At 55.3% G+C, this 22982-nt stretch overlaps 2 protein-coding genes across 2 annotated transcripts in view; one reads left to right on the forward strand and one right to left on the reverse strand.

Moving 5' to 3' along the window:
- The window catches only part of LOC135406011 (zinc finger protein 883-like), a 70364-nt gene that overhangs the window by 44273 nt on the left and 3109 nt on the right, over positions 1-22982 (forward strand). The gene's annotated exons all lie outside the window — the stretch shown is intronic.
- LOC135406067 (zinc finger protein 239-like) lies at positions 615-4763 on the reverse strand. The gene is made up of 3 exons (XM_064640619.1): positions 4394-4763; positions 1785-1860; positions 615-1596 (listed from the first exon to the last, which is right to left on the reverse strand). Exons 1-3 carry the CDS (start codon positions 4439-4441, stop codon positions 842-844), a joined length of 879 nt encoding a protein of 292 aa, XP_064496689.1. The 5' UTR covers positions 4442-4763; the 3' UTR covers positions 615-841.

The following is a 22982-nucleotide window of genomic DNA, read 5'->3' on the forward strand; positions in this document are numbered from 1 at the left end:
TGCAGCCTCATTTTATCCTTCAACAACCAAAGGAAAGGGGGTAAAAAGTGGGGGTTGGGAGCCCAAAACTGGTCGGGAGGAAAACGGGGATTGAGGGGACAATGGGAAAGTGGAAGGAACAGGGAGAAGGGTGGAAAAGGGAGGGTGGGCTGGTGGGTCCAACGGTCCCATGGGGGTCTTTGGGCACAGGGGGGTTGGCACAGGGGGGTGGCCCCCCTGAGCTCCCAACTTCCTGTGGGGTGCTGGGGGCTGCTGGATCCAATCTCAGCCTTGCATCATACCAACAGTTTCAGTTTAGAGGAATTACAGAGCTGTGACTGAACCACTTTTGTCCCCCAGCTTTTAATGATGGCAAATCAGAACTATTGATAGAAATGAACTTATTTAGGGTTACAAATGATCAGACAGAAGATCTTCATCAGAATTATTTACTGCACAATACAAACACTAAAACTACCAGGAGTACAGGGTAAGATAGGACAGTGCTCTACACTAAAGCAATTGTTGAAGCCATTCTACTCAAGCTGGCACAAAAGCAATAATTCTTAATTAGAGATGGATGGAACTCCCCCAGACCAATGCTCGTGGGGAGATCTCTGCTCTCAGCCTCCAGGAGTGACTTTGGGGGGTCCCCAGCCATGGCAGGAATCTCCACACACCCCCCAGGAAGGGTTCTGTTGGAAGAAGCTGCCCCTGGGAAAGGGGACTGGCCCTTTGTGGTCGAAAGGGATGGAGTGACAGTCACTGCACTCCAGGGGTTGCCTCCCCATCAGGGGGTTCATTCGGGGTGGAAGCAGCGGCCGAAGCTCTTCCTGCAGTCGGGGCACTCGTAGGGTTCCCCTTACTGGTGGGTCCGTTGGTGTTTGGTCAAGTTAGAGCTCTGGGTGAAGCTCTTCCCACACTCCCCACACTTGTAGGGCCTCTCCCCGCTGTGGATGCGCCGGTGCCTGACGAGGGTGCAGTTCCGGTTAAAGCCCTTCCCGCAGTCGGTGCAGTGGAAGGGCCTCTCATCCGTGTGTGTCCGCTGGTGGATGATGAGGATGGAGTTCCGCTTAAAGCCCTTCCCACAGTCGGTGCAGCGGAAGGGCCTCTCATCCGTGTGCGTTCGCTCATGCAGGAGGAGATTGGAGCTGGTCTTAAACCTCTTCCCACATTCCAAGCACTTGTAGTGACGTTCCCCAGTGTGAATGCGCTGGTGTTGGATCAGGTTGGAGCTGTTCCTGAAGCTCTTCCCACATTCCCTACATGTGTAGGGCCGTTCCCCAGTGTGGATGTGCTGGTGTCGGATTAGTTGGGTGCTCTTCCTGAAGCTCTTCCCACATTCCAAGCACCTGAAGGGCTTCTCCCTGCTGGGAGGCTGCTCAGGGACCACCAGGTCAGAGCTCCCCCTCAAGCTCCGGCCGCCTTCCCGGCACACGCTGGCTCTTTCCTCCTCAGAGCACCCTGGGCTGGCTTTGGAGCCCCTCCTGCGGGGGGATCTCCGGCCCTTTTCCTCCCCGCTGCCTTCCTGCGCCGGGGAGCCCTTCAAAACGGCCTCTCCCACCAGGGTCTGCCGGGGGGATTTGTCCTCCGGGCTCTCCGTCCTCAGCTCGGGGCCTGGGGCAGGAAGCAACAAGGACAGGGAGGGGATTTGCCTCCGGCCCACAGGGAAGGCCAAGGACATCCCCCCAACTCCGGCCCCGGCAGGACGGCGGCGCCAGCGGGGTTGTCCTGCAGCCAGGGCCATGCTCGGCTGACAGAGCCAGCACAACACCCGCCCAAAGGGACACTGACTGCCTCCTCACCTGCCTGGGGGGCCCAAGGCATCTTCCTCTTCCTCGCAGCCTCCTTCATCTGCCCAAGCTTTGGGAAGGACAAATCCTGATGGGGGGGAAACAAGGGCTGAGCACGTTGCCTTGGGGGTTCCTCCTGCCCAAGTCCATCTCTAGAACTCACCGGGCATCCTGTGACCATAAAAACCTCCAAAACACCAAGATTCAGCCCAGAAAAACCCAAACCACCCAGATTCAGGCAAAAACCCCCTCAGAAATAGCAAGAAGAGCCCCACACCCTCAAACTGCAAAAACTTGAGATTCAGATGAAATATACTCCAAAAATATGAAGATTAGCCAAAAAAAATCTCTCCCAGAAGTTCCCCCTCTCTGGTCTCTCCCCTCTGGGGTTGGAGGGTCTCCCCTGTCTGGGATGTTTGGGGTCCCCCTTAGGGATGCTGGCAGTGTTGGGGGTCCCAAGGGTCCTTTCTCCTCTGACTCTCACCTTCGAGGGGTCACGTTCCCAGACATTCCCCCTCTCCAGGTTCTCCACTCTGTTGTCCCAGGGATCCCAGGGGTCCCCACTGTCCAGGTTTCCCCTTCTCCACGCCCCCCGTTTCAGGCTCCTGAGGGTCCCGGGGCTCCTCCCTCTCCGTGCTCCCCCCTCCAGGCTGCCGGGGGTCCCCCAGCTCCGGCATCTCCCCGCTCCGCCCTCCACACTCGGCAGCTCCCGGGCTCCACACCCACCCCCAGCACTCCTGGGGGGCCCCAAACCCGCTGTGTCCCCCCCATCAGCACGGGGCTGACAATGGAGCCGGCGGGGCCTGACCCAGCAACACCAACCCCCATCGTGGGGGGACCTGCATCCCCCACCCACCACCAGGGCTCTGACCCCAACCCAGCCCGGCCCCCAAAAAACACCTCCCACCCACCCCCAACAGCCCCCAAGGGCACAGCCCTGCACAAGGGCCGGCTGTGCCCCAGGCACCCAAACAGCCCCACGGGCGGGGGGACACCAGAGGCTGCCCCAGGGCAACGAGAGCAGGGAGCGGATCGGGCCCCCTGACACGTGGGCGGGCTCTGGGCTCAGCCTGACCAGGGGCAATTTGGCACCAACAGCAGGGCCCTGAACGCTGGCTCGGCACAGGGGGCCCGAGCTCCCCCCTCTCCAGCTCTCGGGGCTCTCACAGCTCCCCCCTCTCTCCAGCCTCCCCTACTCTCCAGGGATCAAGGCACGGGGACACCGAGGCACCCCCACGGCAACCCCAGTCCCACTCCCTCCCCTCCCCTCAGCCCCCCTCTCCCACCCCTTCCCCATCGGCCCCCCAAACCCCGCTCCCCCAGCTCCCTTTGGGGGTGACCCACCGCCCCTCGCGCTCCCTTTGGGGGTCCCACCCGCTCTTTTCGCTCCTCTCCCCCCTTTCCCATCGTGGCCGCTCCGCTCACCCCACAGCGGCAGGAAGGGCCGGGACAGGGGTGGAGCAGCAACAGCAACAGCAGGAGAACAATCGCCCCCCATCCCACGGGTGCCCGGGAAGGGGGAAATCGTCCCAAATATCCTGGGGGGGAGCGTGGGGGGTCTTGACATACTCAGGCTGCCAGCACAGATTTCCCTGCAAAGTCTGCAGGGAGTCAAGCTCTGCAGAGGAGACTGTGCCCCATGGATGGGATTGCAGAGGCTCCCTCAGGTCCTCAGCAGGAATCAGCAACCAGGAATAGACACAAAAGGCCCCCACGAAGTTTTTTGGGGGAGTGTCCTGTAGGGAGGGGACAGTGTCACCCCACCAGGGCGGGGCTGGCAAGTGGGAGGCTGCTCCAGGGCTCTGCAAGAGGCCTCGTGCTCTGCTCGGCCCCAGCACTGGCTGGTCCCAACAGCCCCGGCTGCCCCCGGCCCTGGGCAGCTCTGCTGCCACAGGCTGTGCCCTCACCGTGGCCCTGCAATGGCCCTGCCTGTCCCTCCCCCGTGGCCCTGCCCGTGGCCCTGTCCCTTGGCTCTCTCTCTGCCAGCTCAGTGTGGGGCACACGGCCTGGGGGTCCCTCCCAAGCCCCCCGGGCAGCCGGCGTTGGCTGGGGGGATGTGAGGGCTGGGCCTGCTCAGCACAGCCCCGGCCTCGTGCCCAGCGCCTCTTTCCTGCCCCACACAAGAGCTTCCCGGCCCCCCAGGGCTCCCCTGCTGCTGCCTCTGCTCCTGGCCCTGCCTTTGCTGCTCCCTTGGCCGGGGCAGCGGCTGCAGGGGGGGATGGCAGCAGCTTCAGCTCCACGGCACTTCCTGGGGGGAGCTCAGCCCGGGGGGACGGGCAGGGACCTGATGGGGATGGACAGGGGCCCAGCAGGGACAGCCAGGGCCTGCAGGGGAAGGCACAGGGACAACCTGGCCCCCCACACTGCCAGGGCTGTCTCTGCTCCTCCTTGCAGGCTCCGTGGCCAGGCACAGTTGGTGTTCCTGGGTGCCCACCATCTCAGCACTTGCAGCCGCTCAAATCAGTGCCCGCAGCTCTGCAGCAAAGCCCCAGCTCACCTGGCACACAGGGGATGGACACAGCACCTGCTCGGGGATGGGCAAACACAGCTTTGTGCCTTCCCCACCACGGGGCTCTCCTTCCTCAGCAGCACCTCTGCTTTGCACTTATTCTCAGCCTCACCTCAGGGCCTGGGCTCAAGGACAGGAACCTGCAGGGAGGGGACATCATGTGCAAGCTGAGGGCTGCCTGCTTGCACTGGCCTGGGGGCTTCTTTCTCCTTCTACAACCAGCCCACAACTCAGCCTGCTTTGCTAACACCACACATTTACAGACTAACCTTGGAGATAGATATGGACAGACATCTCTGTCACCCTGGGGATGGAGCCTCAAGCATGTGCTGCCACAGGAATGGCAATCAGAGAATCACAGAATCAGCTGGGTTGGAAAAGACCTCTGAGATCAAGTCCAGCCCTGGATCCAACCCTGCTGTGCTTCCCAGACCATGGCACTGAGGCCACATCCACTCTCACCTTCAACACCTCCAGGGACAGGGACTCCACCCCCTCCCTGCCCAGCCATTCCAAGGCCTGATTACTCTCTTGGTAAAAAATTGCTTCCCAATATCCAACCTAAACCTCCCCTGGCACAGCTCCAGACCCAGCCCTCTTGTCCTACTGCTGCTTCCTGGCACAACAGCCCCACCCCCACCTGGCTCCAACCTCCTGGCAGGGACTTGCAGAGAGTCAGGAGGTCTCCTCTGAGCCTCCTCTTCTCCAGCCTCAGCACCCCCAGCTCCCTCAGCCTCTCCTCACACCACTTGTGCTCCACTCCCTTCCCCAGCCTCGTTGCTCTTCTCTGCTCCTGCTCCAGCCCCTCCAGGGCCTTCCTCAACTCAGGGGCCCAGAGCTGGACACAGCACTCCAGGGGTGGCCTCACCAGCCCTCACTCCAGCCCAACAATCACTTCCCTGCTCCTGCTGCCACACTGTTCCTCACACATTGGCCACACTTCCCACTCCATTGGCCCTCTTGGCCCCCTGGCCACACTCTGCCTCCTGTTCAGCTTCCTGTCCATCCCCACTCCCAGCTCCCTTTCTGCCTGCCTGCTCTCCAGCCACTCTGGCCCCAGCCCGGGGGGCTGACGGGGCTTCTTGTGGCCAAAGGGCAGGACCCGGCCCTTGGCCTGCTGGAACCTCATCCCCTTGCAATCAGCCCATGGATCCAGCTGGGCCAGGTCCCTCTGCAGAGCCCTCCTGCCTTCCAGCACATCAACACACCCCAGCTTGGGGTCACCTGCACATTTGCTGATGAAATGCCTGGTTCTGCAGCAGCTGCAGATGCTCAAGGGGCAGCAGGAACAAGTCAGGGGCCGGGGGGGCCTGGGGGGATTTGGGGTGCGGGAGGGTCCTGGGGGAGCTGGGGAGGGGCTTTGGGGATTGGGGGTACAAACCAGGACAGACCAGTACAGACCAGTACCTCCTCACTGCTCCCCAGATCTCTCCTGGAGCTGGGCCACATTGTTGTGGGACACCTGAGCCCACCCCAGTGCCCTCCCAGTACAGCCCAGTGCCCCCAGTACAGCCACTGTGCTCCTGTCCCAGGGTGCCGGGTGATCCCTCTTTGGGGGGGTTGGAAGGGATTTGAAGGGGGGCTGGGGGAAATTTGGGGGGACGTGGGGGGGGGTTGGATTAGAATTTGGGGGTTTTGGGGTGCTTTGGGTGCATTTAGGGGAGTTAAAAGGGGTCTTGGGTTGTCCAAGGGATCTGTAGGGGGAGGGGATTCAAAGGAAAATGGGGGTTGGGAGACATTGGGGGGGTTAATGATGTCTAGGGGGAAAGAGGAGGGGCAGCACCAAGAGCAGGTGAGTCCTGAGACCCCCCTGGGGTTCCCAAGACTTTCTTGGTGTCCCTAATTCCCCCCTTAACACCCTGCAACCCCCCTGGTGTCTCCAATGTCCCCAGGGCCTTTCCATGGCCATAATTCCCCCTAATTCCACGTTCCCCATACCCATACCTCACCCCACTGTCCCCATACCCTACCCCACTGTCCCCATACCCCACCCCACTGTCCCCAAACCCCATCCCTGATGTCCCCAAACCCCATCCCTGATGTCCCCACCCCTCCATCTCACCCCAGGAGCCCCCCCTGGACCCTCTGACACCAAAAACATCCCCCCTCCCCACCATGCTCACAGAAAGGCCAAGGGCATCTGGGGACACACTGGGGACAGCTGGGGGGCTTTGGGGGCACTGGGGGATTACTGGGGGATACTGGGACACACTGGGGGGAACCAGGGGGCACTGGGAGGGACTGGGGCGTTACTGAGGGACACTGGGAGGGACTGGAGGTGAACTGGGGCACACTGGGGGGCACTGGCAGAGAACTGGGGAGTTACTGGGAGATTACCAGGACACACGGGGGGACACTGGGAGGTTACTGGGCCATACTGGGGGTTACTGGGTGCTCACTGGGATACACTGGGTGGTCACTGGGGGGTTACTGGGCTATACTGAGGGTCACTGGGAGGTTATTGGGATATACTGGGGGCACTGGAATCCCCTTACCCGGATGTAGTATATATCCCCCCTCCGATTTTGGGGAGCATCACTAGTACCCCTCCCCTGGGGCCTGGGGGACCCTCTGAACCCACTGCTGGGCTTTAGGGGACTCCACAAAATCCCCTCAAACCCCCTGAAATCCCCTCAGAAATGCACCCCAGGACCCATCGAAACCTCCTCAAGGACCTCCCAACTCCCCTAAGAGACCTCATCCCCCCCCCGGAGTCCCTAAACCCTCTCAGTGACCCGCAAAACACACCTGGGACCCCCCCAAGCCCATTCAGGGACCCCCCCAGTCCCTCTAAGGGAGCCTCAAAGCCATCTGGAACCATCTAGAGACCACAAAAACTGCTGCAAAGGTCCCCGCAAAGCCCACCCAGGACCCCCAAACCCCCTCAGAGATCCCCCAAGCCCACCTGGGACCCCCCCAATCCCCTCAGAAACCAAAACTCCTTCAGGGACTCCCAAACCCCTTCAGGGACCTTCAACCTCCCCCCCCCCCAGTCCCCTCAGGACACCGAACCCCCTCAGGGACCCCTCAAAATCTCCTCGGGAACCCCTGAACTCCTCAGCTAAGCCCTCCCGAGCCCTCCAGCCTTTCCACCCCCAGCCGCGCTCCCCGCAGCCCCCGAGGGGATCCCCAGACCCGCTCCCCCCGCAGACCCCCCCAGCTCACACACCCGAGCGCAGCTTTGCCCGGGGCCGCCCCCGAATCCCCCCGCGCCAAAGATGGCGCCCTTCGCGCGCTTCGCATGGACACACCCCCGCCGCAGCCAATCAGCGCGCGGCCACGCCCCCTGCCCGCCCTCCGCCCCGCCCCCGCCTCGCGCGGGGCACCCCGGGAGGTTCCGCAGTCAGTGCCGGGCACGGCCCCGGCAGCGCAGCCCCGAGGGACCCGGTGTGCTGTGGGCTGGAGAGGAACCTCCTCAGCTGGGCCCCGAGGGACCCGGTGTGCTGTGGGCTGGAGAGGAACCTCCTCAGCTGGGCCCCGAGGGACCCGGTGTGCTGTGGGCTGGACAGGAACCTCCTCAGCTGGGCCCCGAGGGACCCGGTGTGCTGTGGGCTGGACAGGAACCTCCTCAGCTGGGCCCCGAGGGACCCGGTGTGCTGTGGGCTGGACAGGGCCCTCCTCAGCCGGGCCCTTCCCTCCTCCCTGCCCCTCCTCAGCTGGGCCCTTCCCTCCTCCCTGCCCCTCCCCAGCCGGGCCCTTCCCTCCTCCCTGCCCCTCCTCAGCTGGGCCCTTCCCTCCTCCCTGCCCCTCCCCAGCCGGGCCCTTCCCTCCTCCCTGCCCCTCCTCAGCTGGGCCCTTCCCTCCTCCCTGCCCCTCCCCAGCTGGACCCTTCCTGCCCACCAGCTCCTGCTCCAAAGGGCTCCCACACACCCTGGGGCACTTGTCCCACTTGGGCACTGGAGCTGCCCCAGGGCACCTCTGGGCAGTGGCCAGCTCTGGGACTGCTCTGCCTGAAGCCAGGAGTGTGGAATTTAGGAGACACTTGAAACCATGAAAGTGTGATAAGTGAGAGCTCCGTGAGTTCAAGACAAGAAGCTGCAGATTCCAAATCCAGCCTTCACCTCATGCAGACGTCGTTCCAGCTTTTATCCACCTCTGCCTGTGCGGATTATAATCGTTTAGATGACTTCCAAAAAATGACAGAGAGCTGTGGCTCCTCTGGTGCTTTTGAAAGGATTGACTCATTCAGTGTCCAGTCCTTAGACAGCAGAAGTGTGAGTGAAATAAACTCAGATGATGAGTTATCGGGCAGGGCTTCTGCCTCAGCGTCTGCCGCTGTCAGTCCTGCTGGGCCAAAGACAGAAACGGTCGATGCCCTGAAAAATAAACCTGAGATCTTGAGTGATGCTCCTGTGTTACACGCTGAGGAAGCTGAGATGGAAGAGAGTGGGAGAAGTGCAACCCCTGTTAATTCTGAACAGCCAGATGTTCTGGTTGCTGCTGTGCAAGCTCCCGAAGAACAGGTGGTGAAGGAGGAGGCCGAGCCGCAGCAGGATGCTGTGGAGCAAGTGGTAGAAGAGGACACTGAAAATCAAGAGTTTAAAAAGGTAACTGTGAAACATGTATTGCAAACACACCCTTTAATTTCAAGTGAAACTCCTGACATCTCCTTACATTAGCTTGTCCTGTATCTCCAATATCAGCCCACCAGCTCCTGCTCCAAAGGGCTCCCACACACCCTGGGGCACTTGTCCCACTTGGGCACTGGAGCTGCCCCAGGGCGTCTCTGGGCAGTGGCCAGCTCTGGGACTGCTCTGCCTGAAGCCAGGAGTGTGGAATTTAGGAGACACTTGGAACCTCTAGAGAACGGAACTCTTGGGAATTGCTGAAGGCTTCCTGGCCAGCATTGTCAGACCTTTTTTTTTTTTTTAATTTCAACAATTTTTCTCCAGTTTTTCTCATTGACAACACCTTCTATATATATTAAGCTGATTCTTTCACTATGTACATGAATAGGTTTTTTGCAGCTACTTATCAAACTAAATATCCCACCAATTATTCAGTTATGGAAACATGGCTCAGAGGAAGCTCCTGATTTTTGGGGCACCTTTCATCTCTCTAATTTTGCCTCTTCTGTTCTTCCTCTCCCTATTTTTGTCTTGAAAAAGCTCTCCAGGATGTGTGTGCCTGGGAGTGTATTCATCCTCTGAGCTGTGCCCTGTGCCATGGGACAGGGGACAAGTGCACCTTCTAGAGAAATCTGCCCCTCCTGCTCACAGAAGCCCCTTGAGTGCCCAGGTGAGATGGTGCCCAGGCTGCTTTGCTGGTGTGAAATGAAAGGGCCAGGCCAGAAAGGCAGAGGAGGGTGATGGAGGAGACAGGGCCATTTGCAGGGGATGTGTGTGAGGCTGGGGAGATGAATGTCCCTGGGCCAGTGAAGGCTGTTCATGGAGTCACCCCAGAGCTGTCAGGGCTCTGACAGGGCTCCAGAGCTGAGCTGGGCTCCTGCCCTGCTCACACCCCCAGGGCTGTGCAGGGACACGAGTCCTTCCCTTGCACACCCCCCCAGTTCCTGGCAGCAGGGGCAGTGTCTGCCTGGCTCCTGCTGCCACTGCCAGGGGCTGGAGGCCCCTCAGCCCTGCAGAGCCCCCACCCTGCCCACTCACACACTTCAGCTCAACACTGGGGTTTTCCCCTCCCTGGCACTGCCCAGTCCAGCCCCTCCCTGCTCCCCCCATCTCCTGCCCCAGCCCAGCAGAGCAGCACACTCAGGGCTGGCCCTGCAGCAGGACTGGAGGCCATGGAGCTCAGGGACAGGCCCTCTGGGTCTGCAATGCTCAGCACATCAGCAGCTCAGGCAGCTCCTGCAGCCCCAGGGCCAGCCCCGCTCCCCAGCACAGCAGCAGAGAATTGGCCCCGGGCTCCTCAGGCCCCATTTGCCATCTCCAGGGGCACTGGCCACCACCAGCACCAGCTGGAGCAGCCTCAGCCCCTGAGCCCCCACAGGGGGACCCTGAGGGCAGCACACGGACTCCAGGGAGAAACCAGCAAGGCAAGGACCCTCTGGAGAGTCTGCTCCTTGGCCTTCTTCTTGAGAGCCCTGGAGAAGAAGAGCTGAGGCTTCAGGCTGTGCCTGAGCAAATGGAGCCCCTTGTGTGGTGGAAAGAGTGCAGTGGAGCCCAGCTCATGGCAGCAGTGCCATGGCCACAGGACTGACCCAGCCCAGCCCAGGGACCAAGGCCCAGAGCACTGAGGCCTCACCCAGGCCCAGAAGGGGAGGGGGGCAGGAGAAAAAGAGCAGCTCTCAACAGGCCAAATGCTGCTGCTCCCTGGCACTGCTGCTGTGCTGGGACTCTGTTCCCTGCCCCTCTGCACACAGGCACTGCCCTGCCAGACTCATCAGAGGTCTCAGAAGATTGAACTCACAAAAACAAGTCACTGAAGGATCCTTGACTTTGTTTCAATGCATTCCTCATTTACCCAGACTCTGGGTCAAATTCAAGATGCAGACAGTGACCAAGACATGGGATGAATAATCAATATTCACTGTACACAACTTTATCCCAGGAGAAAAACCCCATGAAAACCCTAACCCAGCACCACAAAACCCTGAGCAGGCAGGCTGGAACAAGGAGTCCCATTCTGAATGCTGTGGAAGAGAAAACAGGCCCTTTGTGCCTTCAGAAAAGCATCCAGTCATCATTTTCCTCAGGGCATCCTTGAAGCAAAAGGTTTCTTAAGACAGATGCCAGAGCTTGGCAGCAGGCTGTCCTTCTCAGCTTGGAAAATCTCTGCTAACTTCCCTAACAATGGTACAATCCCCCCACGTTAATGTTGTCAAACAGCTGCATCTGCAGGATTCCTGTTCCAGCATTACCTAATGCACAGTTATCACACCTCTTTTTAAAATTAAAGGGGAGGAAAAAAAAAGCCGGGGGTGAGGGGAGACTCCCCCCCCCAGTCATCCATCAAGTGAACATCCTGGCCACTGCTCCCAAGAAATTGAATATATGCTAAAAAGATACAAAAAAACATAAAAGGCTTTCAAAAATAAAAGTTTTTCAGAACTAGATTTTAATATTGCCAGGTGGTTTTTTGCCAGATTATAAAGTTGACTGAAATGCCAGGATACTGCATTTTGGAAGCAGCAGCAGCTCACATATTGCCTTGTATTAGCGGCTGAAGTGTGTTGCTGATTCCAAAGCTGGACTATCATCATCTGTGGGGGAGAGTAGATAAATAAATGAATAACAATTGGCATTCCCTACCAACCCTGCTGCCTTGAAGCACTCTTTTCAAGTGCGGCCTCCACAGGAAAAAAAAAAGTTAAGAGCACTTTATTTTGATTATAGTGCTTTCCCAGGCAGGAATTTTTATTTCAGTTAGAATCTTTGAACCATTACATTTTCAGTGAGGCATTTTTATATTTACAGTTGACACCTTCATAGAAGAATGAAACCTTTGAGCAACAGCTCTAAAGCATGAAGGTTGCCTGCAGGAAATACTTAAATTATTTTACACCCAAATGGAGCCTGTTGTTTTTAGCTAAAATGTAATAAACCTTAAATCAATGACCTTTCTTTCACTGAAAGCCTGCCCTTTGGAAAACTAACTTTCCCAAGAAACATATTTGGGTGAATAAATGCCAGACAAAGGGCTATTGAAATCTAAACATTTTCTCCATTTATGGCTTGTGAACATTTAGTTCCTAAATTCCCAACTGCTGCCTAATGTACAGAACAGGGGTGCCTTGGTTGACTCACATATCATTGATTTCAGAGTGTCACAGGGATCTCATTGACAGGAATCAATTAGAATCCAAAATCAATCAAATGTGTTCGTGCACTGTCATTCATCGAATTTGAATCTCCCCAAATTAATTGTAAGCATGTGAAAGAACCTAGAAATTAATTTTGAACAGGTACAAAACCAAAAATCAGTAAACTTTGAGAAGACAATAGTGCATCTGAGCATGTTTCATGCCTGCTGGGGTAAGTTAATGGTGAATCACACCTTCCCTTCCCAGCACAGGCTGAGATATTTTCTTTTTGGAACATGAAAATACCCAGGGACTGAAGGCAGAGGACACACCAGTCAATGATCCAGCATTATTTTATGAACAGCCTGTTACACAGCCAATATCAAACATGCTGCCAGGATATTACAAAATGCACAAGTGTAAAACTGCCCATTGTAAGTGAGCCACTGCACTTCAGGAGAAAGAAAGGAGAGAATTCCTGAATCTCTACCAAAAGCAGGAATAGATGTGGCCACTTATCCAAAGAGCTGTTATTGCTGCTGAGGACTCCTCTCTGAACACATTCACCTGTCATTCTGTCAGGGTAATAAATCCTTCCACTCATTACAGCACACTCAAAAGCACCCTGCTATTTAATGTCAATGCAAAAATGGCCCAAAGTGTCTAAAACATTTCTTTTTCTAATGTAAAAGTGCTGGCATTTTACTTCCTTCCTGATAAGCCAGTGCCAATGGACCTGATTATTCTTTTCTTATTCAAAGCACATCAGTAGTTCCAAAGCACTCTCCATCTTATCAGGTGTCTGAACAGCACAGTTACTGAAAACAGTTTGTGCTGCTCCTCTCTCCTTCTGCCAGGCTCTCAGATAAACCCAACTAACTCTCTGTATTTACACAATCAAACATAAGCTGTGTCTTCAACACACTGTAGCCTGTTTCTGGCATGTTACAGCTTTGCTGCTTGACATTAGTTGTACCCAAAACAGCAGCAGTGAATTAGCTTAGAACAAAAATATCGTCACTCCATAGCAGGAACACAGAAGGGACACAGGAGAGTGTATACACACGTATATGAATAGGTGTGTATATATGATATATAAAACCATAAAAATTATATAATTAACTATTTAAGAATTGAAAGCCTCCTTCTCTACTTAGCTAGGAAAAAAACCACCAGACATTCCTAACAAAAGGAGCCCTCAAATCCATTCCTTAACATCCTGGGTGAAACTGGGAGCAAATACAGCTCCGTGTGCTCCTGTACAGATTAGAGCTGCATCCTAACATATATATATTATATCTACACCCTGTGCCAATATTTGGACCTTTAGATGTGTGTATTTAGACATAAGAAAGAGAAATCAAAGCTCCAGAACTGCTCCATTTCCTCTGTGAGTGTGCAGGGATCAGAGTGCACTAACTCAGCCTCATTTTAATGAGCCAAGGGCTGCGCTGTCCTGGCTCTGCATTAGTAAATCTGGGAGGGTGCCCAGACCTCTGCAGTGTTTGGGGGTTTAGTTCTTTTGTAAAGCAAGTTTTGCTGAACTGCAAGGGCATTAAACCCCCAGCCCTGTGGGCACGCCTGCATAAACATCACCCAGCCCGGTTCCAGCAACCCCCGCTCAGAGCCAGCTCAGAGTTGTTCTTCTGTCACGTGAAAGGTCCCTGATTAAACTTCTTCCAGCACAATGACCACGCTCAGCTTTAGAGACACTGTTTGGGCTGAAACACACTCCCAGAACTCTGTGTTGAAAGAGTCAGTAATGAATTAGGAATGCGTTTTTTCTCTCAGAAGCTACTACCTTGCCTTAAAATTACCACTAAGAGGCCATACTTATTTTCCAGGTTCAAAGTGTTCCTGCCCCTACCAGCAAAAACAGACACAGGCTTTTTCTGGCCAGGAAAAAAAAAAACAAAACAGCACTGGAAAGACAATAATTTCTTAGAATGCAGCTCAACCCTTACAAAATCTTTGGTGACTGGAGCCCTGACATGATGCACATGGCAGTCTTTCAGATCAAAACTAATCAGTGCACACCCTCAAAATGCAGTAATGCCACTCACAAATGGAAACACAAATGCCCTCTCCAGATCTGTTTCAAAGCATTTTAGCAAGTAAATACAGCAACAGAACCAAATTCCAAAATATACAGGTTCAATAGACATGTTTGTGTCTGTTAACAGCAGAGATTCCAGTGTTATGTATTTAATGTTATGTGAAGACTGGGCCTGCTGCCTACAAACATGGTATAAATACAGTTAAGTTTAGGAATTGGAACCACCACAGCAAAACTACAGCTCAGACCACTGTAGAAAAGCAGGCAGTAAAAGCTTAATTACCAGTAGCATTATGCTGTTTGTATTGTTAAATGTGAACTCTGTCATCAAGATGTAGATTGGCTTGTGAGCACTGGATTAAAGAGCTCTGAAATGAAGAGTAAAATATATGTGTATGTGTTCTCTCATATAAAAATCACCCATAAGGAATCCCTGTCCATGTGTCATTTGATGGGGTCACTTTTCTGTGTTAAGTTCCCTCCTTAAAATATGACAGCTGATCCATTTGGGAACTCACCCAAGGACAGGTGAGCTTCATTTCTGCTTTCTTTCATTATCTCCTAAGATTTGATATTCAGGGGCTGAAACATGAGGGTCTCTCCTGTCCTGATCTGTCTCCTCTAATCCCTCCTTTTCCTGTTCCTGTGGCTTCCACTGCCTTGTTAGCTTGTCATCCCCCCCTTTACACCCCAAATAACACGTTTTTCCTCTCCCCCTGGGAGCCATCACTACTTTTCTCTCAACCCTCTTCCATCCAAGCCAGCAGCTCTTCCCTGCCAGTGCTGCTGCTTGGAGAGCCAGAAATCCTGGGCTGTCCTTTACCTGTTGATAAACAAAGCAGTGGCTTCTTCCCCCGGGGGCTGAAAGTGTCCCCTCCCCCAGACTGGGGCCTGGAATTCCAACCACATTCCTGACCTTGGGTTTCACAGTTACCCATCAGTTTGGGGGAGGGGAAAAGAAAAAGAGGTGAAGAGATTACAGCAGCAAGTGAACTGGGGCTAAGTGCACCTTCATTTTCTCCAGCTGTTCTGGAGAAATAAATAAAAAGAGTACTATAGGAGGAAAAAAAAGCTCAAGCCAGGTATCAGTTTACTGAATTTCATCCAGGAATACAGAAGAAGAACATGCCTGCAAACACACATCTGCACTAACTTCTCAAACTGCACAGTGCAAAATCTGACCCCAAGGAGTCTGTGCAAAACAGTGGGGATGGAATCAGAGAGGGGAAGGAAAACATCCTCAGCAGTGCCTGTCCCAGTCCAGGGGCATCACTGAGCAGCACCTACATTTCCATGGCTCTCTGGGCAGGGAATTTTTCATGTGTGCCAAACAGCACATCATTAAGTTTCTTCACACTGAAATACAAGAGACATTTCAGGGCATCTGAACAGCCAGATTCTTAAAGCACAGCTACCTCAAGGCAAGGGAAGAAGTGAGATTCAGTGGCACTTGGCAGAAGCTGCCCAGTGCATTGTGTCAAATGGGTATTTACCAAAAGGAGCAACAAGCTCAAGCCATCAGGGAAAGAGCCAGATGATGGAAGGGTGTTAGCTGCTGAGAATTTCTTTGGGAAGAAGTAGACTGTTAACTTGAGATAGAAATTTGCAGTATACCATGGAACCTTATTCAAAGTCCAGCTGCAAAATACCTTATTGCTAAGAGTGTGAAATAAATCCTAAAGTGTCATCAACTCTGTGATTTCCTCTTTATTCCCAATCACTAATTAAAGAAACATAACTCAGATGTGATCTCACTCTGTGCTCCAGTGAGATCAACATTAGAACAATATTGTCACTGTCTCCTGGTCTCTTGTGCTCCTCACTGGCAGGCACTTGGTGCACCCCTGGATATCCTGCTAAGGAGGTAAAAAACTAACCCTTCTAAAGTTCCAGATTTCCCTCACCTGTTTGGACACAGTTGGACAAACTGGACCAAGTTATGACTTGAAAGCCACCTGCTGGATTTAGCATTAATTACTCCTTGTTTTGATCTGAGGGAAAAAGGCTCACACCACACAACCTCTGAATGCTCCTTTGAACTCACCCACAGTGTGTTCACAAAGACACAGAGCAAGGCTTTTAGCTTTTGCTGCTCCCCTCAGGTCCAGCAGACAAAAAATGTCTCTGTGAAACAACAGCAATTGCCTTACCTTGTTACTGAACTCCATTCAGTTTATCTGGTCTCAAACAAACACTCCATATTTTCTCCTTGTTTTATTTCCAAGGCCATGGGTCTGGGTATTTAGATGACTGCCTTCACTGGTGCAGGATAGAAACGGTTCACATGGCTATAAATGAATATTATTCTCTTGACAAAACACCTTTTCCAAAGCCTCTGACAAAAAGAAAGGGAAAAAAACCCAGACAGAAAAAGGGAGCCACAGGCACATTGCCTGTCACCCACCAGAAAAGGTCTCCTCCCTGAAGATAATTCAGGCACACCCTTCAATCTGGATCTCTCACTATCACCCCAAACTCTTCTTTAGTGGAAGTTTCTGTAGGGAAGCTGAAGTGCATCACTGTCCCAGACAGCCAAGGATAAGGTGACTGAGGGAATTCAGTTGCTCTAATTAATGCAGGATTATTTCCCTTTCTTTTGGTGAAGCTAATAATGTGACTGGTGGAATGTCAGTAAAAATGAAATCATAAACTAGTGCAGTAGCAAAGGGAAAACTTACTTTAGTTATGGAGTGTTGCCAGCAGAAATCTTGACAATCTTACACATATTTACACTGATAAAATACCACCTGTACTTCCTGGGATACTGCAAGCTTTCTGCAATCCTTGTGGCATGTCTGTACAGAGCAAGAGTTAACATTTGAGGTGATACCTTAATAAATGAGTTGCAGTTCTATTGTCTCTTGAATGTTAAACACCACATCCTAAATGCAGGAACACGTTCAAGGTCAATGTCCTATTTTAGACCTTTTCAGCAGCTGTGATATTGTGATAATCACACCTAAAACATTCCTCTAGGGACAGTAAATTAGCTCTTTTCACTAGAAGGATTCTTATGATCAAAAACAAATCTGAAAGAGAACAAAGTCAGATTTCTTTTTTTGTTTGTTTGTTGTTTTTTTTCAGCAATGCAATAAATTGCTGTCCCTAACTGGGATGGCTTTTCTACCCAAGAATTTAAAAGAAAACCCCAAAGTTCACTTGATTCTGCACTTATATTACCTTTGGGGTTTTTTGGGTTTTTTTGGAGGCCTCACTTATGTAAAAATACCTTCCTTAAAATGCATTTATGCTTTCTGTAAGAACCAAACCATTCCAGCTGACATAGCATTCTGTCACCAATACTGCAGGGAAATGTAATATCCCACTGAAGCAGAAGGGAAAGAAGACAACTGAGCATCAGCAGCTCTTCCTAAGCAAGGTCAGGGGTTTAGCTCCATCTAACTGAGGGGTGAGATGTGTCCCTCAAAATGGGTCTCTTCCCACTCCCCCCCAGCCCTTCTACCCGACTGCAAGCTCAAAGTTCTAAAAAGAGAAGAGGAAGCTGGAGCGTCAATATTTCCCCAGTGCAAACCCCAATGATCTTTGCTGGGAGCTGACAGGAATTGCTGTTCCACTGCCCTGGGAGATCCCGGCTTGAGGCGAGAGCGCAGCCCCGCCCAGAGCCCCCAACCCCTCTGAGAGCTTTTGTAGGGTCTGTTTGTCCATGTCCCTGTGGCAGAGGCTCCCCTGACATCTGCCCTGGAGCTGGAACAGCTGCTGGACCAAACAAGGCGTTGTCCAGCCCGCCTTCCCCCAGCCCCGACCGCCCCAGCCCATCTTCCATCGCTCTGCTTCCTTTTCCTGCCCCTGCTCCCCCTCCGCTCCCTTCCCTCTGCCATTTTTATGAGGAATGTTCTCGCTGTTCTCACTGTCCGAGCATGAGCTGATCCCCAGGGCAGCCTGTGGAATGTAACCCCTCAAGCACCGAATTCCTTCCCCTGTGCCAAAGACACGGGTTTGTTGTTGCTGCCCCTCCCGCCGAGCACCAGCTCCATCTCCTGCTCCTGCCCAGCGGCTTTGCAGAAATCCGGGGCTGGGTGTGGATTGAAGGCTGGGGCAAGGGACAGGATAAAGTTGCTTCACTTTCACCCTTGGTGTCTCGGTGTTTGTGATCTTGGGAATCCTCACAAACCTGGAACAATGGCAGATTATCTGCTGTTGTAAGATATGTACCTGGAGATTGTTTTGATATGTGTTTAAATCTTCCTTGAAAGAACAACTGATAGAAAACAATGTATAAAAAAAAGGAAAAGGGAAAAAAAAGAAAAAAAAATAAAAAAAAGGGAGAAAAAAGAGAAAAAGGAGAAAAAAAAGAGAAAAAAAGAAAGAAAAACAGGAAAAATGAGAAAAAAAAAGAAAAAACAATGAAAAAAGAGAAAAGAGAAAAAAGAAAAAAGAGAGAGAAAAAAGGGAAGAAAAGAAAGAAGAAATAAAGAAAAGAAAGAAAGAAAAAAGAGAAAATAAAAGAAGACAGAGAAACAAAACCCCAAACAGTCCGATCCTCCCCGCCGCAAGGACTACAACTCCCACAATGCACCGCGCAGGCGGAGGGCGGGCCGGGGCCGGGGCCGCGCGCTGATTGGCTGCGGGGCGGGTCTGTAAAGGCGGGGGGCGGGCAGAGCGGGCGCCATGTTGGCCTCGTGGCGTGAGGGGGGAGAAGGTGCCGGTCGCTGCACTTCGCTGTGAGAGCTGGCGGGGGGCGGCGAGAGCGGGGTCTGGGCATCCCCTCGGGGCTGCGGGGAGCGCGGCTGTGGGTGGGAGGGCCGGAGGGCTCGGGAGGGCTTAGCGGGGGGGTTCGGGGGTTCCCGGGAACGTTTTGAGGGGTCCCTGAGGGGGTTCGGTGTCCTGAGGGGACTCAGGGGGGAGGTTGAAGGTCCCTGAAGGGGTTTGGGGGGCTCTGATGGGGGTTTTGGTTTCTGAGGAGATTTGGGGGGTCCCAGGTGGGCTTTGGGGGTCTGTGAGGAGGTTTGGGGTTCCTAGGGGGCTTTGCGGGGACCTTCGAGGCAGTTTTGGGGTCTCTAGGGGGTTTAAGGGGTCCCAGGCGGTTCTGAGGGTCCGTGAGGGGGATTGGGGGTCCCTGAATGGGCTTGGGGAGTCTCAAGTGGGTTTTGCAGGTCACTGAGAGGGTTTAGAGGGTGCTGGGGAGGGATGAGGGGTCCTTGAGGAGGTTTCGATGGGTCGAGGGGGGATTTCAGGGGTTGTGAGGGGATTTTAGGGGGTCCTCTAAAGCCCAGCAGTGGGTTCAGGGGGTCCCCCAGCTCCCAGGGGAGGGGTCCTAGGGATGCCCCCCAAAATCTGGGGGGGAGATGTACCACATCTGGGTAAGGGGATCCCAGTGCCCCCAGTATATCCCAGTGACCTCCCAGTGACCCCCTCAGTATGGCCCAGTAACCCCCTCAGTGACCAGCCAGTGTGTCCCAGTGACCTCCCACTGCCCCCCAGTATGGCCCAGTGATCCTGCAGTGAGCACCCAGTAACCCCCAGTATGGCCCAGTAACCTCCCAGTGTCCCCCCGTGTGTCCTGGTAATCTCCCAGTAACTCCCCAGTTCTCTGCCAGTGCCCCCCAGTGTGCCCCAGTTCACCTCCAGTCCCTCCCAGTGCCCTCCCAGTGTCCCTCAGTAACACCCCAGTCCCTCCCAGTGCCCCCTGGTTCCCCCCAGTGTGTCCCAGTATCCCCCAGTAATCCCCCAGTGCCCCCAAAGCCCCCCAGCTGTCCCCAGTGTGTCCCCAGATGCCCTTGGCCTTTCTGTGAGCGTGGCGGGGAGGGGGGATGAGTTTGGTGTCAGAGGGTCCAGGGGGATGAGATGGAGCGTTGGGGACATCAGGAATGGGGTTTGGGGACAGTGGAATTGGGGGTGTCAGGGGGGGAACTGGGGACACCAAGAGGGTCTTCGGGACATCAGGGATCACCTGCTTGTGGTGCAGCCCCTCCTCTCCCCCCACAGGCCCCATTAAGCCCCCCCAAATGTCCCCTAACCTCCATTTTCCCTTTAATCCTCTCCCCCCACAGATCCCTTTGATGCCCCAATGCCCCCAAAACCCATTTTAGCTCCCCCAAATGCAATCAAAGACCCCCAAAACCCCCCAAATCCCCATCCAACCATCCCCCCGGATCCCTTCAAATCTCCCCCAGCCCCCCTTCAAATCCCTTCCAACCTCCTCAAAAAGGGATCACCCGGCAGCAGGAGCACAGTGGCTGTACTGGGGGCACTGGGCTGTACTGGGAGGGCACTGAGAGGGGCTCAGGTGTCCCACAACAATGTGGCCCAGCTCCAGGAGAGATTGGGGGAGCAGTGAGGAGGTACTGGTCTGTACTGGTCTGTCCTGCTTTGTACCCCCAATCCCCAAAGCCCCTCCCCAGCTCCCCCAGGACCATCCTGGACCTCAAAGCCCCCCAGGCCCCCCTAGGCCTTGTTCCTGCTGCCCCTTGAGCATCTGCAGCTGCTGCAGAACCAGGCATTTCATCAGCAAATGAGCAGGTGACCCCAAGCTGGGGTGTGTTGATGTGCTGGAAGGCAGGAGGGCTCTGCAGAGGGACCTGGCCCAGCTGGATCCATGGGCTGATTGCAAGGGGATGAGGTTCCAGCAGGCCAAGGGCCGGGTCCTGCCCTTTGGCCACAAGAAGCCCCGTCAGCCCCCCGGGCTGGGGCCAGAGTGGCTGGAGAGCAGGCAGGCAGAAAGGGAGCTGGGAGTGGGGATGGACAGGAAGCTGAACAGGAGGCAGAGTGTGGCCAGGGGGCCAAGAGGGCCAATGGAGTGAGGAAGTGTGGCCAATGTGTGAGGAAGAGTGTGGCAGCAGGAGCAGGGAAGGGATTGTTGGGCTGGAGTGAGCGCTGGTGAGGCCACCCCTGGAGTGCTGTGTCCAGCTCTGGGCCCCTGAGTTGAGGAAGGCCCTGGAGGGGCTGGAGCAGGAGCAGAGAAGAGCAGCGAGGCTGGGGAAGGGAGTGGAGCACAAGTGGTGTGAGGAGAGGCTGAGGGAGCTGGGGGTGCTGAGGCTGGAGAAGAGGAGGCTCAGGGGAGACCTCCTGACTCTCTGCAAGTCCCTGCCAGGAGGTTGGAGCCAGGTGGGGGTGGGGCTGTTGTGCCAGGAAGCAGCAGTAGGACAAGAGGGCTGGGTCTGGAGCTGTGCCAGGGGAGGTTTAGGTTGGATATTGGGAAGCAATTTTTTGCCAAGAGAGTAATCAGGCCTTGGAATGGGCTGGGCAGGGAGGGGGTGGAGTCCCTGTCCCTGGAGGTGTTGAAGGTGAGAGTGGATGTGGCCTCAGTGCCATGGTCTGGGAAGCACAGCAGGGTTGGATCCAGGGCTGGACTTGATGATCTCGGAGGTCTTTTCCAACCCAGCTGATTCTGTGATTCTCTGATTGCCATTCCTGTGGCAGCACATGCTTGAGGCTCCATCCCCAGGGTGAGAGAGATGTCTGTCCATATCTATCTCCAAGGTTAGTCTGTAAATGTGTGGTGTTAGCAAAGCAGGCTGAGTTGTGGGCTGGTTGTAGAAGGAGAAAGAAGCCCAGAGGCCAGTGCAAGCAGGCAGCCCTCAGCTTGCACATGATGTCCCCTCCCTGCAGGTTCCTGTCCTTGAGCCCAGGCCCTGAGGTGAGGCTGAGAATAAGTGCAAGGCAGAGGTGCTGCTGAGGAAGGAGAGCCCCGTGGTGGGGAAGAACAAAGCTGTGTGTGCCCATCCCCGAGCAGGTGCTGTGTCCATCCCCTGTGTGCCAGGTGAGCTGGGGCTTTGCTGTAGAGCTGCGGGCGCTGATTTGAGCGGCTGCAAGTGCTGAGATGGTGGGCACCCAGGAACACCAACTGTGCCTGGCCACGGAGCCTGCAAGGAGGAGCAGAGACAGCCCTGGCAGTGTGGGGGGCCAGGTTGTCCCTGTGCCTTCCCCTGCAGGCCCTGGCTGTCCCTGCTGGGCCCCTGTCCATCCCCATCAGGTCCCTGCCCGTCCCCCCGGGCTGAGCTCCCCCCAGGAAGTGCCGTGGAGCTGAAGCTGCTGCCATCCCCCCCTGCAGCCGCTGCCCCGGCCAAGGGAGCAGCAAAGGCAGGGCCAGGAGCAGAGGCAGCAGCAGGGGAGCCCTGGGGGGGCCGGGAAGCTCTTGTGTGGGGCAGGAAAGAGGCGCTGGGCACGAGGCCGGGGCTGTGCTGAGCAGGCCCAGCCCTCACATCCCCCCAGCCAACGCCGGCTGCCCGGGGGGCTTGGGAGGGACCCCCAGCCCGTGTGCCCCACACTGAGCTGGCAGAGAGAGAGCCAAGGGACAGGGCCACGGGCAGGGCCCCGGGGGAGGGACAGGCAGGGCCATTGCAGGGCCACGGTGAGGGCACAGCCTGTGGCAGCAGAGCTGCCCAGGGCCGGGGGCAGCCGGGGCTGTTGGGACCAGCCAGTGCTGGGGCCGAGCAGAGCACGAGGCCTCTTGCAGAGCCCTGGAGCAGCCTCCCACTTGCCAGCCCCGCCCTGGTGGGGTGACACTGTCCCCTCCCTACAGGACACTCCCCCCAAAAACTTCGTGGGGGCCTTTTGTGTCTATTCCTGGTTGGTGATTCCTGCTGAGGACCTGAGGGAGCCTCTGCAATCCCATCCATGGGGCACAGTCTCCTCTGCAGAGCTTGACTCCCTGCAGACTTTGCAGGGAAATCTGTGCTGGCAGCCTGAGTATGTCAAGACCCCCCACGCTCCCCCCCAGGATATTTGGGACGATTTCCCCCTTCCTGGGCACTGGTGGGATGGGGGGCGATTGTTCTCCTGCTGTTGCTGTTGCTGCTCCACCCCTGTCCCGGCCCTTCCTGCCGCTGTGGGGTGAGCGGAGCGGCCACGATGGGAAAGGGGGGAGAGGAGCGAAAAGAGCGGGTGGGACCCCCAAAGGGAGCGCGAGGGGCGGTGGGTCACCCCCAAAGGGAGCTGGGGGAGTGGGGTTTGGGGGGCCGATGGGGAAGGGGTGGGAGAGGGGGG

This window comes from Pseudopipra pipra, chromosome W (assembly GCF_036250125.1).
Source record: "Pseudopipra pipra isolate bDixPip1 chromosome W, bDixPip1.hap1, whole genome shotgun sequence".
Classification (NCBI taxonomy): domain Eukaryota; kingdom Metazoa; phylum Chordata; class Aves; order Passeriformes; family Pipridae; genus Pseudopipra; species Pseudopipra pipra.

Coding starts and splice junctions, on each gene's coding strand:
- LOC135406067 (XM_064640619.1), bottom strand. CDS start 4,441: ATGATGTCCCCTCCCTGCAGGTTCCTGTCCTTGAGCCCAGGCCCTGAG. Junction 1,861..4,393: donor CCTTGAGCCCAGGCCCTGAG/GTGAGGCTGAGA, acceptor CCCCCCCATCAG/GATTTGTCCTTCCCAAAGCT. Junction 1,597..1,784: donor GCCTTGGGCCCCCCAGGCAG/GTGAGGAGGCAG, acceptor TTCCTGCCCCAG/GCCCCGAGCTGAGGACGGAG.